General features: G+C 36.5%; 2 protein-coding genes across 6 annotated transcripts in view; one reads left to right on the plus strand and one right to left on the minus strand.

The window, feature by feature from the left end:
• Window positions 1-9,819, minus strand: part of LOC128994582 (ATR-interacting protein mus304-like) — a 32,302-nt gene extending 22,483 nt beyond the window's left edge. For both annotated transcript variants that reach the window (XM_054419236.1, XM_054419235.1), the window contains exons 1-5: window positions 9,361-9,819; window positions 7,462-7,624; window positions 6,640-6,737; window positions 4,998-5,159; window positions 3,700-3,791 (exon numbers count right to left, since the gene is read on the minus strand). In XM_054419236.1, the coding sequence (XP_054275211.1) occupies window positions 3,700-3,791; window positions 4,998-5,159; window positions 6,640-6,737; window positions 7,462-7,624; window positions 9,361-9,639 (794 nt within the window). In that variant the 5' untranslated portion in view covers window positions 9,640-9,819. The remainder of the gene's footprint in view (window positions 1-3,699; window positions 3,792-4,997; window positions 5,160-6,639; window positions 6,738-7,461; window positions 7,625-9,360) is intronic.
• A 3,724-nt stretch (window positions 9,820-13,543) lies between these two features.
• LOC128994058 (carnitine O-palmitoyltransferase 1, muscle isoform-like) overlaps window positions 13,544-18,566 on the plus strand; it is a 39,343-nt gene continuing 34,320 nt past the window's right edge. For 2 of the 4 annotated variants that reach the window (XM_054418278.1, XM_054418281.1), the window contains exon 1: window positions 13,620-14,200. The gene's annotated coding sequence lies outside the window, so the exon portion shown is untranslated. The other 2 variants (XM_054418279.1, XM_054418280.1) reach the window with 2 other exon arrangements.

Consider the following 18,566-nt stretch of genomic DNA (forward strand, 5'->3'; position numbering starts at 1 on the left):
AGTGCGGCTGGAGGATCGCCTCTTTCTGTTCTTGGCACAATCACTGCAAAACTCTCTTACAAAGGACAATCGTGTATGGAAAAAATGTATGTGGCTGACAAATGCACAACACCACTACTTGGCAAACCAGCAATAGAAAAACTAAAAATAATACCGGTTATTCGTGAGGTATCGAAAACTAATTTCAACAAATCTGCTAATGATTGGATCAAAAACTTTCCAGACCTTTTCAGTGGTCTAGGAAAAATGAAGGGGAGCTACGAAATTGAACTTAAAAATGATGCAAAACCTTATGCGATATCAGTTCCTCGACGGATTCCAGTACCTCTTTGGGAAAAAACAAAGAAGGAGATTGAAAATATGGTGAATATGGACGTTATAACACCCGTTGATCACGCTACTTCTTGGTGCGCACCTATGGTCGTGGTGCCTAAGAAAGATAGAACTCAGGTTCGAATATGTGTGGACCTTACTATGCTTAATAAGAATGTGTTTCGACAAACTCATCCTATTTGGGGCATTGATTATACGATGGCTCGAATAAAAGATGCCAAAGTCTTTTCCAAACTGGATGCCAACCATGGGTTTTGGCAAATAGCTCTTGCAGAAGAATCTCAAGATCTCACCACGTTTTTAACTCCTTGGGGCCGATACAAATTCAAAGTTCTTCCATTTGGTATCACAAGTGCTCCCGAGTATTTCCAGAAACGAATTCAAGAAACCTTAGGATCTCAACGAAACTGTTTAGCTCACATCAATGACATACTTGTATGGGGTTCCAGTCAAGAGGAACATGACTTGATCTTAAATGAAGTTTTAAAGAAACTCAGAAATGCTGGAATTACATTGAATAAAGACAAATGTGTATTTTCTCAGCCAGAAGTACAATTCTTAGGACATCACCTTTCATCCCGAGGGGTTCAAATCAGCCATGAAAGAGTCAAAGCCATTCTTGAGATGAAACCTCCATCTGATATAAAAGAAGTACAACGCTTCTTAGGAATGATTAATTTTTTGTGGTAAATACATACCAAATCGATCAGAAATACTAAAACCAATCCATGATCTACTTAAAGAGAAAAATGAATGGTTTTGGGGAGAACAACAACAGCATGCGTTTGAAAGTATAAAAAAACTTCTGACCTCAGCACCCCAACTAGCATTTTACGACCCTCGCTTACCAACTCTTGTGTCAGCAGACGCTTCTTCTTATGGTCTCGGCGGATTGCTTCTTCAGAAACATCATGATGGTAAATTCAGACCTGTTTCTTACATTTCAAGGTCACTTACAGAAGCTGAAAAATCATATTCAAATATTGAACGTGAAGCCCTGGCAATCACATGGGCTTGTGACAAGCTCAGAGACTATATAATTGGTCGAGAGATTGTAATTGAAACGGATCACAAGCCACTTGTAAAAATCTTATCATCTAAGAATTTGGATGACATTACACCTCGCTTACAGCGAATGAGGCTTCGCATGATGAGATACTCATATTCAGTGACATATACGCCTGGAAAACACCTTGCACCAGCAGACTGTCTTTCAAGATGCCCCATTCCAAGCAAGGAAACATATGACATGGAAGAAGAAATTGAAGCTTTTGTTCAAAATGTGGTTGAAAACATACCTACGACTGATGAAAACATAAACAGGTTACGGGAAGCTCAGCAAGCAGATCCCATCTTCAGAAAGATTGCAGTATACTGTCATACTGGATGGCCAGAAAAATCACAACTTCCATCTCAACTAGTCCCCTACTTCTCGGTTAAAGATGAGATATCACTGATGGACAACTTACTTTTACGCAATTCTAGAATAATAGTACCATCAAGTCTTTGTCAAGAAATGCTTCATAGAATACACGTCGGTCATCTAGGAGCCACCAAATGTCGAGAAAAGGCTAGATTCAGTTTATGGTGGCCAGGAATGGCATCAGATATAAATATGATGGTAGCTGCATGCCCAACATGCATTAAACACAGAGAAAATCGAAATGAGCCGCTCATTCCTTCCGAGTTTCCAAAACGTCCATGGGAAAAGGCAGCAATGGATTTGTTCAAGCTTAATGGCAAATGGTTCATTGTTATAACAGATCAGTTCTCGAGATATTTTGAGATTGCAACTCTACAATCGCTCACTGCATCTGAAGTTATTGAGAAATGCAAGTCAACGTTTTCTCGCCACGGTATTCCTGAAGTTTTATACTCAGATAGTGGAACGCAGTTTGGCATCACTAGTGCAGAATTCAGAAAATTTGCCAAAGAGTACAACTTTTTATGCAAAAAAAGCAGTCCTCAGTTTCATCAGAGCAATGGCTCAGCCGAAGCAGCTGTAAAAATTGCAAAAGCTGTTCTAAAGAAGAACAAAGGAGATCCATATTTAGCTTTGTTGTCTTACAGGAACTCTCCACTGGCCAACGGTTACAGTCCAGCACAGTTATTATACGGACGCAGACTACGGGACAATTTGCCTACCTTACCATGTCATCTGGAGAACAAGCCAGACTTCAGTCATCTCCGAGAGAAGGAGAATCATTATAGACAAAATTACAAACGAAATTACGATCGACGACATGGTGCTCGACCCTTATCAGATATGAACCCAGGAACCAAAGTTTGGATATCTGATTTGAAACGTGAAGGAAAAGTCGTAGAAAAGTTAAACTCACCACGATCTTATAAAGTACTGACGGACAAAGGAACCATAGTTCGAAGAAACCGGTTTCACTTACAACCAATGCCAAACATTCAAAAGGAAAGTTACCACAACCATCAAGCATCAACAAATAGTCAGAAGGATCATTGCCACAACCATCAACCATCAACAAGTAGTCAGAAGGATCATCGATCTGAGGAAGACAACGGTATGTGCTTAACAAACTTTTCAACAGATAACCGTAACAGTCAACCATTAACAAGAGGTCCGATGGATCATGGTATGTGCTTAACAAACTTTTCAACAGATAACCGTAACAGTCAACCATTAACAAGAGGTCCGATGGATCATCATGAAGACATGCCAAACTTTTCAACGGTTCCTCCAAACACCTCTGGAATGTCTTCTGCTAACATAACAACCCGATCAAGACGACTTATAAAACCTCCCCAGAAACTCAACCTTTAAAGAGGGAGATGTAATGGTTGGCTCTACTGACTATTGTCATTTTAGTTTATTATCATGTGTTAATTGTTTTTGTTTACTTGGAGTTGATTGATACTAATAAAATACTTTTACCTAGATTATTCTATCATGATCAATTCTGATTTAATGGGTTTAATACAGTTATTTATTTATTGCCTATCCTTGTCACGGCCATATTTTCAAAGACAGACGGGGGATATATCTGCCTGCTTATCCGCACCATTTATTTTGTGCATAAAAACAAGTAAAACATTATTTAGATATTATGAGATGTTCCATTGATTGTGTTTATTTGATGTATACGGGTATAAAAAAACACAAATATAGAAAATTCATTTTTGAAATTAGTTTTATTTTTGCCCGTACTAGGCCATAAAAGTCCCCCGTCCGGGAAGGGTTAAATTATCAGCAAAATATCTGTGATAAATATTTTTATAACAATTCGGTCTCAAAAACATACATTCAAGTAAAATGTTGAAGTGATTGTTGTATACATACTGGTACACAACTGTGATTACTGTAGTAGCACTATGCCATGTTTCTTTATTTTTTACCTTAAAGCACCAAGCCTGTTTGGAGAATCTGGTTGAATTCTATGAACTGAAGTCATCTGTGATCTTCTTTCAGCTGTTTTTAGTTCCATATTCTGAAATGATAAAAATAATTTGTTTGCAATAAACTTAGCTATGGGCAAGATTTTAAGATGAAAACTCTAACAACACTCATCCAATCCTTATTTTTTTGTACCAAACATAGCGGCCCCTATTTTGCTTGTGGCCTAGTGGTAAATCCGGCACTGCTTAAAACATTTCATCAAGATAAATTATCACCATTATTTTCTAATCCAATATTAAGCACACAGCATTTGGGACAGTATACAAATGAATCAAAAAGTTAAAAAGTACCAAACAGTACATACAATTTGTTAAAACTAGGCTATACAATCATGGTACATACAGAACTATACAGAGGGGGATTCATGTTGCTACACGCTCGTTTTGTTCCGACTATAAGACTGCCATCAGCGTGTCAGACTACCAAGTACGTCAGATTACGAGTGTCAGATTATTGAGGGTCAGCTGTCTAACTGTTTTCCCTTTTGTTTAGTATGAACCATCCTGTAGAAATGTGTTCAAAAAGGGAGGGTCTACTGTATTTAATCATTTGCGGGAGTAATTTGTTTTCAATTTACACAATCAAAGGCAAAAAACTGTAGGTGGAGCCAGTAATTAATCTAATCTAAAGATGTATGCATTCTAGTACATAGGGCATTTTTTGTAAACATTTAGAACAAAGGTGCTTTTAATATGTAAAAGAAATAATCCTAGAACTACTGACTCTATCTGTTGTGATTGTTTAGCATTGTCATTGTATTGTCAAATAATTATAACAATTGTTTTTGCTTTATCATGTATACAATTGTATTTACTTGTACATCACATCCACCACACCACATCTTCAGAAGTAAATACACTAAGAAACTATAAATACATCCCTATACTCCGATATGAATCAAGTTATGCTACCTGAAACACCCGGCTGAAGAATCACTTACAAAAGGCTTGTAAAACAAGCAGGGTTGCACTGTATCAAAGTGATTCAATGAATGACCTTGGGAGTGGCAAGTGTTTACCCAACAAATCCGGTTACATCACTGATCGATATTAGGTAGGGGTAAAGACCACCGTAAGGAAGGGGGTGGTAGTTGGACCGCTCGCTACAAAATTGTGGCCATAAAAGAAGCCTTGGTATCAATTTAAACAGGTGCGACCGTTTGAAGGTTACTTTAAGGTTATATAATTAAGACTGTATTATATTAACTTAGTGTCATAAGTTCAGGATTAAAACCCACCTTCACATCAATCTGTCCCTTCAATGATTGAATCTCCTTCTGAAGACTACTGATGCGTTTTTCTGATTCTATTTTCATTTCAGCTCTCTTACTCAGATGGACCTGTGTTATTTTTTCATGTTGTTTTTCAGCATCCTTCATCTTCATCCTGAGGAGTGTTGCCTGTTTCAAAGAGATCATATTTCACTGTCACATTCAGCTCATTAATAGCATTTTGTAGGATATAAGTTTTGTCTGATTGGAAATTTTAAACATCGTAATCTCCGCAGATGATCACTATGTTGTATCGCTGTGATTGTAGAAGATGGTTAGAATTTTACCACGAACCCAACGTCACAATTAAGAACGGACATTTTCTCGATACTGATCGAGAATCGGAATTGGCCATCCCTGTTTTTAAGGTTTGACCTCAACTCCGCTTCTAGGAAAACAGTACCATTATATTACCTATGAGAGGTGAGTGGCTCTCCGCTTCTACACACTAGGAAAACTCTGCTTTAGATAGTCTATAGTCAGGATGAAACAAGTCGGTTCGCCAAATTCAGCTGAATAATTTTAGGGCTCAAAATCACCAATATTGTTTTCCGAAGTTAAAACAATCTACAAATAATTAAATTTACCCTATACTTTGCGCAATACAATTTAAATTTTTTTTGTCTTGTCTAGGTCAGTGGAAATTTTTACATTAAGTACTCGAGACATTTACCACTAGGCTAGTAACCCACCGGCTCTTTAATAATACGAGCGTGTCATGGGCCAATGAAAAGCACCGTAAATGTTGGGTTGAAACTACCCTTCTTAGGATTGACAAGCTTACTCCGTTTAGGCCTTCTAAATGGGTTGCCTCTGACTTTTTGAGGCTAGACAATCAAAGAATTAAATGGAATTAACCAGTGGAACTGATAACTGGCCATGGGCGATTCAGGAAACATTTACAACGGATGGACTTGTTTAATGGTGAACCGATCTGGCACTGCGGTAGGTCAGAGGGGATCGCCCGCTCTTTGAGTGTGAAAAGCTCTCTGATGTTAGAAGGATAACTATTGGCAATTTGGTAAAAGGTAGATACCTACCTGAGGAGGAATTGGAAGACTACAGGCTTTTATCGGATACCTGAATTTGTAGGGTCTATCAATAAAACAACTGTCTGGGGTGAGCAATAATTTGACTTTTTGGATGAAGTGCTTTATGGTCTCAGCATGCCGCATGTTAGATAAGATAAGATAATACGAGCCTTAAACACAGCTTGAAAATAACTGTACCTAAAGTGATTTGGCAAAAATGTTTCATAACTAAGACCTGGTTTGCTCAATGCTGAATAAGGCACGTGGTCCCCTACGGCTTGGCTTCTGTGGTGTTTATCTCCTAATCTAGCCCTTTATAAAACTCATACAAACAAGCTGGTACAAACAAGTAAAAGATGCAGGTAAACTGGTGGCACTCAAAGTAACTATACTCGTCAATGGCCGAGCTTACAGTGACAAAATGTATCTTAATCATAGAAAATCTGATCAAGATCAATTCCTCATTTTGTATCTTCTAGTAGAGGGATTTCTTTGTCAACAGAGTTGGAATTACATTACAACTTACATATAAAAACAACACTTAACACTATTTTGCAATCTTGGATAAACTACCATACCTCTCCAGCTTTCTTATTATATTCTTCTTTCATTTTCATTACTTCTAGTTTTAGCTTGTCACACTCGCTCTGAAGAAACGCAGCAGTGTTACCAGAGGCTAAAAATAATTTATATTTAATAGAAAATAAATGAGAAGGGTTAATTAGATGAGGGGGTGTTTGTAGTGATAACATTGATTACCGGTACTGATTGATTTAACACTATTTACACGAGTTGCGTACACTACTTTGCCTATGACAGTTTTTTAGTTTACTAAAAATCACTACTCATAACTTTTAGAGAGGTTATGTTTTCGTTTATAACCTCTCATTGCCGCTGACAGTGATGTAATGAAACATTGTACCAAATACTAATTGCACCACTCAACAATTAAATTGGCCTGAACAGCTGATTAGTTGAAGTTTGAATTATTACAATTTTACTTCTTCTCCCCAATACTTGAACCTCATTGGTTTGTTACCCGTGTTGTTATGAGTAAAACTAGGCTGTTATAAAAGTAAACAATGCTGTTCTGTGAAACTTTTCGATTCTAAGAACTGAACTGACAAGGCTACTTTAAAAAAGGGTCGTAGGTAAACTTAGTTTACACTTTAGGATAAAAGCTAAGGTTACCCCTAAAGCAGGCCCTATAGGCCCTAACCTTAGAATATACAGCACAAAGATAAAATACATTTAAATTTCTAAGCTTATCTTTTAATATTGTAAGTATTTAAGTAAGGTAAGCCTAATTTCACTCAAGTAGGCTGTAGATTTCCAAAAGTGTAGCCTATAGGCTACCTATAGCTACCGCTTAGGCTTACCTATGATTGAAATTGGTTTACCTTTGTTAACCGCAGAGTTCTTGTCAGAGAAAGAAGATGATGACGTTGGCCACTGGCTGCTGTTGAATCTTCGAATGGGAACTTTGGCATTATTTTTTAAATTTGTTGAATATTTTTTGGCTTCTTGAATGTTATTGATGCTATTCTGTGATTTAATTGGCATCTGAAAAATATTAAAGGCTAAATTGTCATTTTTTATGTAGCATGGTTGGTAGGCATGAGGGGCATGAGTGAATAGCAGTAAAGCATAGTCGATGACTGCTCCGTGAGGAAATTGTCAGTTCTTCATAAGTTAATATAGGTGATACTTAAAAATTAATAGCCTATGGGCAACATTTATACTTGACGTAGGCATGCATCAATATTCAGGTAGCCTACAGTTTCACAGAGAACCAACTATCAACTCCGCCATTAGTGGTTACCGTAGGAGAATATATTATCGGATGAATAAGCTAATGATTAATATCAATAATATCTATTTGGTTCTATTTTAATATCATATTGAATTCAGTACCATAACTTATGATGACAAATAAAAACAATAACAAAATGTTATCAAAGCTTTTAATTTATTTCATCCTTACTTTTTTCTTAGAGGTATATTTAAGAATAAAAATGGAAGAAACCATGAATTTTCAATTTCTATGTGGTTACCTATCAACAGTATTGAAAATTGAAAACAGTTTTTGATTAGGGTAGATAAGTTATTGTTAGGTTTATTGGTACATTGGTAGGTACCGTACCAAAAACTCTTATTCTTTTATTTTTTTGTCAATCAATTGGTCCGGAAACACCACAGCAAATAATGATGTTAGCATGGGTCATCATAAATATGTTTGCAGGACTTTCCTTGTTTCATTATGAATCGAACAATAGCAGCCTAACATAACCGCCGCAGCGCCCTGTATACCTACTTGGTGGAGTATAGCGGGGCGACGCATTCAACTCAAAGTTCGCCAGAATTGCTGCCTTCTGGGAGGCAGAACTCAAAGGCCACTAAGCGTAATCATGTCAAATTTGGACAGTAGGAGTCAATTTAATTTAAGTAGGTACCTATGTTCATTCCAGCCTAGGCCTAACTTACCTATGTTATTTTTCGTCTCCAGTAAAAAATCTTTCTAAGTGGCCTCCGGATAATACCAAAGTACCATTTTATTTATTACCGTACATATGAATAAAAACTTAAACAGCAATTAGAACACTTTTAAGTACCGTTTAAGTCTCTAGAATTAGTGTACATACACAGAACACTTAAGTTTACTGGGACGGTGGCATCGTCCTGTAATCCAGCTACCAGGAGGTCACGAATTGACGATATTTATAGGCATGCACTGTGCCTGCGATACTCACTGGTGTGGAATGTGGATTAATTTCCGCACTAGTTAGTGAGTACTTCGACTTTCTGCAGTAGGCCTACTACCCTGATAATTAGACCACTTCGTTAATTACAAGGGAAAAATTTGATTCCGATTAAAAACTAGAGGCCTACTGGTAAGTTTTAGGTCACTTAGTTGCCATTGGCTGTGTGGGTAATTAATTAACAGCTGTGTCTAAGGAACATGTCGGCCTTAGTCACTAACAAGACTACAAGATCGCACCAATCATCCTACACTCATCTCCATTTATACTTGGCTTTAAATTACCAGTACCTACATTCATATGGTCGCCATTTTAGATTCAAAGTATTAAGTAAAGTATCAAAAGGTTTAGTAACTTACGGCATACGAGAATTACATCTATACGTATAGTTTGAGAGCATGCATTAGAGAGTATACAAACAGAACAGGATACTAACTTAACTTATAACTTATTGTACAGCTAAGGGTCTGACCGTGAGTCGGCCGCAAGTCTACTGAGAGTTTAATGATAGGCTTATATCTTATGATTTCATCATCTTACCTGGGACAAAGCAATTGTTTCATCATAATCAAGTTGAGCTAAGTTTAGTTCGTCACAATCCAATTCTCCCCATAACATGTCGTCAATAGTCTCCTTCTGGTTGACAGATTGTGAAAGGGTTCCAAATTTTGGTGTCTTCGCATTTTTTGTTATTTCTAGTTTAGGCTTTTTAGGAGTTGGTTCGAAAGATTGACTTGCTTTAAGTTGTGAAAATGAACTCAGAAAATTGCTTTCTCCCAAGTGATAAGACACAGCTGTACTTTTTTTCCTGGGGTCCATTTTACAAGTTAAACTCAAACTAGGTTAGGCCTACAAAGGGTTGTTGGACCTTCTAATAATTTTAGCACAGGTTACAGGTTAGGGAAAACTTGGTTATCAGTGCTAAAATAAATGTTCTTCCTTAGAATACAATATTATTAAAATAAATAAATTTTCAAAAGAGGTTTCGCTCAAGGATGATTTAGCCTAGGCCCTAATTGGTTTTTGTTTGACAATAAGTTATCACATTTAGAAAATGTTAATATAAGCAACAAAGTGAACAAAATTATTTTAAATCCCACAACAATACAAAGCACTTGAAATTCGAAAAATACTAAACAAAAGATTATAACTTATTAACACCTAACCTAAAACAGAGTAAGTTATTCATCTCAATGGTAAATAAAAATAATAATATAGCAAAGATGATGATACGATACGGATACGAATTTAATTTCAATTTGTTGTTTTTTTTTTCACCGAATCGCCACGCCGCTTCGCCGCCTGTTTCATTAAACGACAGCTGTTGAGCTGTTTCTGTTTTCCCTTTAATTTAGAGTGCATAAAGGTGGAGCTTAGTTGGTTGTCATGTAGCATTAGAACTGAAATTGTTAGCTGAAATTAACATGACCAAAGATAAAACGAGTATGTTTTATCTATGGCCTAACTTTCTTTTGTCTTTTGACTTAGCTTGTATAAGTTTAATGAATGTCTGGGAACTGGAGTTAGCGCTTCTGGTAGTATTATAAGCATAGATTAAACATACTCCTCAAGGATTATGAGGAGTATGTTTAATCTATGATATAAGGTAGGTTCCGAAATACCGACCTGGCCATGGAAATATCGCATTAGCTTGTATAAGTATAATGAATATCTGAGAAATGGAGTTAGCGCTTCTGGTAAGGTGGGTTTCGAAGGATCAGAGCCTGGAAGGATCAGAGCCTGGAGAGTTCTGGAGGATTACACGGGCAGTGACCACCAGTACATTATTTAGAGACAAGTAGCCGCGTTTCGTCAAGTGCCCGTTCGATGGAATATTAAAAAAATTGGACGTGGCAAAATTCAATGAAGCCATCTTACGAGGAACACCGGTGCTTCCCCCGCAACTAGCGTGGCTCTCGCAGAGGTGTTAGTTACATCCATGATGGGACTAATCGTCTCCGCTTGCGATGAGTGTATGCCTCGCAGGAGATCCCGGTGCAATAAGCGACCTGTGTACTGGTGGACTGCCGAGATTGCGGAATTGCGTCGGTCAGCATTGAGAGCCAGAAGACTTGCTACCAGGGCCAGAGAACCTGTAGACAGACGTCGTAAGTCGGATGGTTACAGAGTGGCTAGGAGGTCGGCTACCTGCGTGATGATCTTATTCTGCAGAAGAAGGCGCTAAGAGTTATGGCATCAACTCATGACCTTGAACACTGTAAACCTCTTTAAAAAAAAAAAAAAAATAGAATCCTCACAGTATATAACCAGTATATCTTCAACTCTCTAAACTACATCAAACAGAATATCAATCTTTTAATGACAGAACTACCATACACCAACATCGAACTCGTAAAGCTCAAAATCTGGAAGTCTACAGATGCAGGCTGAGCAAAACACAAAAATCCTTTCCAATTGCAGGAATATAACTATAAAAGTATATTATAGGAAATATTATATTATTTTATAAAATTATATTATATTATAGGAATATAATATATAAAACTATTCAACAGCCTCCCAGCTGACGTGAAAAGCCTCACAATCTCAAATTTCAAGAACCACATCATACATGAACTTTTAGAATGGCCAGTATACACCCTGAACGATGCAGAAGGAATCCCACTATTCAAGGGAAAGAAATATCCGAAAGGCATCTGACGCAGTCAATCCCACAAGCTGGGTCAAAGACGAAGACATCAAGTATCAAGTCATTTCCATGTTCTCCCTACATGTTTCAGCAGGTGGGTCGACCATCTGGGACTCCACGAACTAACAGGTTTTAGCGAATTTCCCATATAGGGAATAAGCTATTACCGTAGTACTCATGGTAAGACCTGGACGCGGGACCGATTTTTTTTTCGTTTTGAGGTCCCTAGAGGCCAAAAACACCATCCGTTCAAATTCATATATATATATATATATGTGTGTCCGTTAGCGCGATAACTTGAGCAAAAATGATCCGATTTTGATGAAATTTGGTACAAACATGTAAACCTACATTTATTCGAACGAGTTCGTGATCCAGCATAATCGGACCATGAGAACAGGGGTTTATGGGGAGTTTTATGGGGTAAAAATGGGTTTTTCCCATTTTTGACCCTAAAAATATAAAATTTTAGAATATTTTTCCTAACCATTTTGTAGAGCTTAAAAAAAGAAATAATTTAGTATATTGAAGCATTGTTGTATGCCTAACGGTCACCGAGAAAATAAAAAAAAATGCAAATTTAAAATTCCCATGTTATTCTTATGGAGAAAATGAAAACTGTTGTAGTTTACTTGTTTATGGATATATGTTGATCAAATTTGTCAAACTTATTTATTTCATCCTATACTATTGTTGTTTGGTCAAAAAACACTGGTTACCTTCCCCGTAGCAGCAAACCTAAGCATTTGTTATAACTAATGTTATTTAAATTGGGAATAAATAAAATATGTCTTATTTATGGAAGTATTTTAGTAAATATGTACGGTAATCAGACAAGTTGAAATTCGCTTAGTCTGCAGGTTTGCTGCGGTGGGGGTATTTTAATTATTAGGGTTGTAACGGCTGTAATGTTTGGAAGCAGCTAATGGTATTTGGGTATTTACGAAAGCTTGGTTACTGGAATATGAAAATATGGTATTTACTCAGGGGAGGTATAGAAGAGGCTACGATGACAGCTGAGATCTTCTTATTAGCTGAGGGAACGCCATTACCGTAACAAAACGTTCAACAGCCGTCGGCCTCGGTGGTCAATTGGTTAGCGTGCCGGGCTGATATACTGTAGTCCCGGGTTCGAATCCCGCTGGTAGCGTTAACTTTTTGTCCAACATTTTTTTATTATCAGCAAGTTTGGTTGGTTTGGTTTGGTTATTACAGTTTAATTTTATTATTAAGTCTTTATAAAATTTTAATTGAGCAATTTCTAGTTTTATTTAATAAACAGAATTATTTTTCCGATTACTAAACTTTTGTTATATTATTTCTTTATCAGCAAGTTTGGTTAGTTCGGTTAGGTTATGATAGTTTAATTTTATAATTAAAAAATAGTAAAATTGAATTTGAGGCATTCATAATTTTATTTTATGAACAGAACTATTTTTGCGATTAGTTAACCTTCATTGCCAAAGTGCTCTCTACTACAGCGCTGTTCACGGAGGAATTTTGAACTAAATGCCTCATTTGTACCTCCCCTAAGTCAGACCCTGAAAATATTGACTCCGCTTAAAATTGATTTTCAATTCATATTGTTCTCGTTTTCAATTCTGTATGTTTTATCTATCGTTAAATGTACAAAAATGGATTTTCAAATTATATTGTTTTGGTTTTCGATTCTATTTGTTTTATTTTCAATCTATTAACAAATGTCAGTTCATAAATTTAAATGAATAATACACGAATTAATAAACTTGGACCCATTTCATAACAGTGTTTCATAATAAACTACAAGTTACAAGTTACAACTTGTAACTTGTAATTTCCATTAGATTTGCATTGGGCGATCTACTATTAATATTAGTTTGTACTTTATTATGAAATGGGCCCCTGGTGTCAACTATTATAGATGTAGGCATAGATAAAACATACTAGGAGTATGTTTTATCTATGATTTAGGTTAACATCTATAAAACTGACTTGAAATATAGTACTCACTCAACCGTTCATATATTAGTCGGGTGGTCGTACCGTATGTTCCGGTTGTCTGTCTGTGGGATTGCTTGGTTCGGTTTGGTTGGGCTTGGCAAACGGCAAACAAATAGGCACTTGACTTTTTAGCAGCAGGAGCAGACAGCCAGCAGGTGAGGTAGGCCATTCCCATTGTTGTCTGATGTCTGTTCGTTGTGTTAGTGAACGAAGTGTTGGATGGTTGTTTAAGCTATATGAACATTAAAGTTGATTCAATGGGTTATTTCGAATCTATCCTCCTTTAATGAATACTAGGAATTTGATTGACATTAATTATTAAGAACTAGAAAATTTTTTTGTGATGAAAAATTTCTCTTATTCCGTCAAGTAACTTAGTTTGTAGTAGCATTGACTAAATTAGGCAGGTCCTTAAATGTAAACTTAACCTATTCACTTAGCTTCCTAATCTTATGATGTTAAGGGAATTGAAACTGATCCATTTTTAATAAGTTGACAAAAGCAGTGTTGGGGAAAAATCAATTACCAAGATTGCATTTAGGAAGTTGAAATTGGACACATCCTCCAGTTACCAGAAAAGAGGACTAACTTACAGTTACAGTTTTTATTCTTGGCTAACTTAGAGATGACACGACGGGTCCAAGGAAGTGCTTGTTGAACGCTGTTGTAGCTGGAAGAGTTGGGCAACTCCAGGAGTGTTGGCTAAATTAATTGTTCAACGGAAATCGTTCAATTAGGCCTACCTGTTTGGTAAGTAGGCTAAATCAGATCTCATTTAACTTACAAACTAACTCATATTTTCATTGCAAATCCTAAACTGTAAGCTAAGCCTACCCCTACAACTTGTTAGTGTTTAGACCTAATAACTTGAGTTTATTGGACTACTTCTCTCTGCAAAATTCAATAACTTTAGTTAAGTTATAAGGTTTTTAAGCCTATGCCTACCATTTGTTTACTAAAGTATCTTGAACAGGTAAAGTTTAGTCTAAAAACAAATTGATCAAATGCCTCAGTTTGGGTCTAAAAATTTGGTTAGGACTTTAATACTTTAGTTTGAAATGGTGACCATACGATTGTAGGTATTTTAAGCCAAATATGAATGGAGATGAGTGTAGGATGATTGGCGATCTTGTAACTTACTGAGGTAGTCTTAAAGCTAGTGACTAAGGCTGACATTCCTTAGACACAGCTGTTAAACTCATGCAATTCATACTACTTGTTGCCATCTACAAACTTTCTGTTTATAATTTGTAGCCTAAATAAAGCTTAGGCCTAAGCTATTTATATTGCTACTATTTATTTGTTAACTTACTGTTCACTATTTGTTACAACTAGGCCTAGGCCTATTTGTTACTTTATTTCTGTTTATTTCAAGTTGTAAATGTAGGCTATGTCATGTAACAACATGACCCTGAACGTGTCAAAGTGCTCCAGTATGACTTTCAGTAAGATTCGCGCTCCATACATGGCAGAATATTCCATCAAAAACCAACCGCTAAAGAGAGTCTCAATGGTGAAAGACTTGGGAGTGATTTTCTCATCGGACTTCTCCTTCGACGAGCTTGTAGATTACTTTTTGTAAAAGAGCCAACCAGTTGCTGGGCTTCCTATTTCGGGCTACCCGTGTGCTAACAAATGCCATTGCTTTAAAGACTCTGTATTGCTCCTTGATCCGACAGCTGTTGGAGTACGCCAGCCCAGTTTGGTCACTTTTCCACCTAGGGCCCATCAACAAACTCGAAGGGATCCAGAAGAAATACATCAGATTTCTCGGTGCCTGTCAAGACATGCAGTAATGTGAAGTCCCAGTGGCCGTCTTCCTAAACAATTTAAACCTGATAGATCTTCACTTGAGATGCTGTGTGGCAGACGTTGTTTTCCTCCACAAACTTCTCAATGGCCAAATTGGCTACCCTGCTTTACTTGCCGAAGTAGACCTTTGTGTGCCTTCTAGAACCCGTTCACAAGATCTGTTTGGCAAGAGGCACTTCAGTAGCCAATACAATTATCACGCTCCTCTTGCAAGATTTCTTCGTCTTGGAAACATTTTGGGGGCCAGTATCGACTTTTTCGGAGACACCACGGGGACTTTTCAAAGGAAGGCTACGGTCCGGTTGACTTCCCTGCGCCAGCAAAAAAATTTATTATAGGTTGTTATATTTGTTATATAGATAGCGGTTAGAATATTTATTAATCAATGTGCATGTAAATTGAGTTGTGTTTCTTGTCTTGTTGATCTCTTAAAATGTTATTTATATATTATCTCTTAGGTAGCCTATTCATCATTTGTATTATCATACATCTATTGAATTATATAACTGCATATTTATTTATTAATTTAAGATTATAAGTATCGCAATCATTTTTGTAATGGTAAATAAAATATTTTCATTGTAAAGTGGCCATGCCGTTGGAAAATAAAAGTAAAAAAAAAAATAAATTAGGCTAATTAATAGCCCATACAGCCAATGTCAACTAAGGGACCTAGACAGATTAAAGTGGAATCCAAACCACATTTTTGCCTTGTAATCGGGGTATAAGTTATCACATCCATAGTGCCAGTACATACCCACAAAATATCTTCATTATCTGTTCTGTAGCTAACTTAAGCCTTGTTTTATTGAGGTCAGTAACTTAGCCTAAGGTATAGCCTATTTTGATTATTCTTATAATGGTCCCTCGTGCATGTTGCTAAGTATCAAGTTAGACCTAGGGCCTACATATTGTTTCACCTTAGCCCAGGGTTGCCACCCCTCCCGATTCTGCCGGGATAGTCCCGATTTTCGTAATGTAAGCCTATGAACTATAAACTGTAGGTCCCTTAGTTGCCATTAGCTGTATGGGCTATTAATTAACAGTTGTGTCTAAGGAATGTCGCCAATGTCAGCCTTAGTCATTAACAAGACTAGAAGATCGCGCCACTCATCCTACTCTCATCTCCATTCACACTTGGCTTAAAATACCTACTTTGTATGGTCGCCATTTAAGTTTAATGAGAAAGTATTAAAGTATGGGGTAGACTTCCGTATTTGTTGGCATAAACAACCGAATAAAAATATCGATCGATATATCAAATGAAACAACCGAATAATCAATATTTTCATTCGGTTGTTTGTGCCAACAGATACGGAAGTGTACCCAGCCCATGTTAATTCGTTGGGAGGGGGCAATGTCCCGATTTTTTCCTAACGTAAGGTGGCAACCCTGCCTTAGCCATCTGCAAACAAAAAAATGTAGCCTACTAAGTTACCGTATCTAAAATGGTGTAACTACTTTGTACAAATAAATAACTTAAAGTAAGTTTCCTGAGGCAGGTAATCTGCTTGCAAACTGGCTTTAAACATGGTTTTAGTGACACACTTGACCACAGTTTTAGTTAGACAATGCCTTTAAGTTAAATTGATGTGACATATTTTAGCGAATTTCCCTATAGGGAAGTAGCTATTACCGTAGGTCTCATGGTAAGACCTAAGCCCGGGACCGATTTACTTTTTCATTTTGATGTCCCCAGAGGCCAAAAACACCATTAGTTCAAATTTTTATATATCTATATATATATATATATATATGTGTGTGTCCATCCGCACGATAACTTGAGTAATTTTTGTCCGATTTTGATAAAATTTGGTTTGAAGGTGTAAGGCGGGATAAACTTGAATGAGTTCGCGAACCAGCATGATCGGACTATGAGAACGGATGATTATGGGGGGTTTTATGGGGTAAAAAAAAAATAGAGTTTTCCCATTTTTGACCCTACAAACACAAAATTTCACAATTTCTTTTTAAAATACCATTTTGTAGAGCTTAAAAAACAAATAATTTAGCATATTGAAGCGTTATTATGCGCCTAATTGTTACGGAGAAAATTCAAAAAAATTGTAATTTTAAAATTCCCATGTTATTCTTATGGAGAATAAGTCAACTGTTGTAGTTTGCTTGTTTATGAACATATTTTGATCAAATTTGGAAAATACATGAATTTCTTACTAAACCAAAGTAGGTACCTTTTAACATTTTACATTAAAAAAAAACTTTTTTACCCTCCCTGTTGCAGCAAACCTAAGTAGGTACTCATTAAACTAATTCTGTTTAAATAGGGAATAAATGTGATATTTTTAAGGAGACATTTTAGTTTAAATCCAAACAGGCAAATGGAAATTTGCTAAGTCTGCAGGTTTGCTGCGGCGGGGGTATTTTACACATAAATACACTCCACTAAAACAAAAGACTAATAATTCCATAAAGTAGGCTATGCTTAATAGGCCTAAAAAGCGTTAGCCTACTAAGTAGTCTATATGAAATAAAATTAGTTTTTAAAAAAAATCAGAGCTCCAAATAAGTTACGCAATTACTACTTTGGAAAATTTATTTTGGCCATTTTGTTTCTTTCTGAGCTCATATTTTCAACTACCGGTAGTCCTATTTTTTAGGTCGAGGTAAAATCAAACTGACTTTGAAATAAAAACCAATCTCTTAAAAACAGGACTTAAAAAACAATCCTAGCTATGACGCTAAATCTAGGCTAAGTTACGGTATTAATAAGAATCCAAACATCTAAGATTCCAAAAAGGTTTTTGGCACAAGCTGGTCTTCAAAAGACTTATGTTTTGTACATAACCAAGTCCCTGTGAGTTTGTCATTTTTATTTGACTGATAGGCCAATCCTATAGGTTATTTTCACATATTCATGGACTTTCAAACTGCTGATTTGCTTGGTGTTGGTAGGAATTAAAATACGTGTTTTAAATTCATAAATTATCTGATTTTGATAGTTTGAAGCTGAATGTCTTTGTTGGGCATGACAAAGACACTGGAAATCAGTACAGATTACTGTTTTACCAACATGAATTGTTGTTGTGTGTATTTAGGCCTATCCTACGGTAAGCTTATTTCATTTTGTGGAACTCTAATAACGGCCAAGATATGATCCATCAGAAACTAAGTTGGGACTGTCCCAACAGAATCGGGACGGGTGGCAACCCTGGTCCAGGTGGTCACAAGAAAAGGACAAAGTAATCATTGTGTTCTAGGTTTTCGTAATTCATAATTACAATTCTCCATTGTTTGTCAGAAGTAACTTACAGGTAATTAAATCCTCCTCCTCTATTAAAAGATT

The sequence above is a fragment of the Macrosteles quadrilineatus genome, unplaced genomic scaffold (genome assembly GCF_028750875.1).
Source record: "Macrosteles quadrilineatus isolate MER2022 unplaced genomic scaffold, UCM_ALF_1.0 Scaffold_5__1_contigs__length_97177068, whole genome shotgun sequence".
Lineage (NCBI taxonomy): Eukaryota > Metazoa > Arthropoda > Insecta > Hemiptera > Cicadellidae > Macrosteles > Macrosteles quadrilineatus.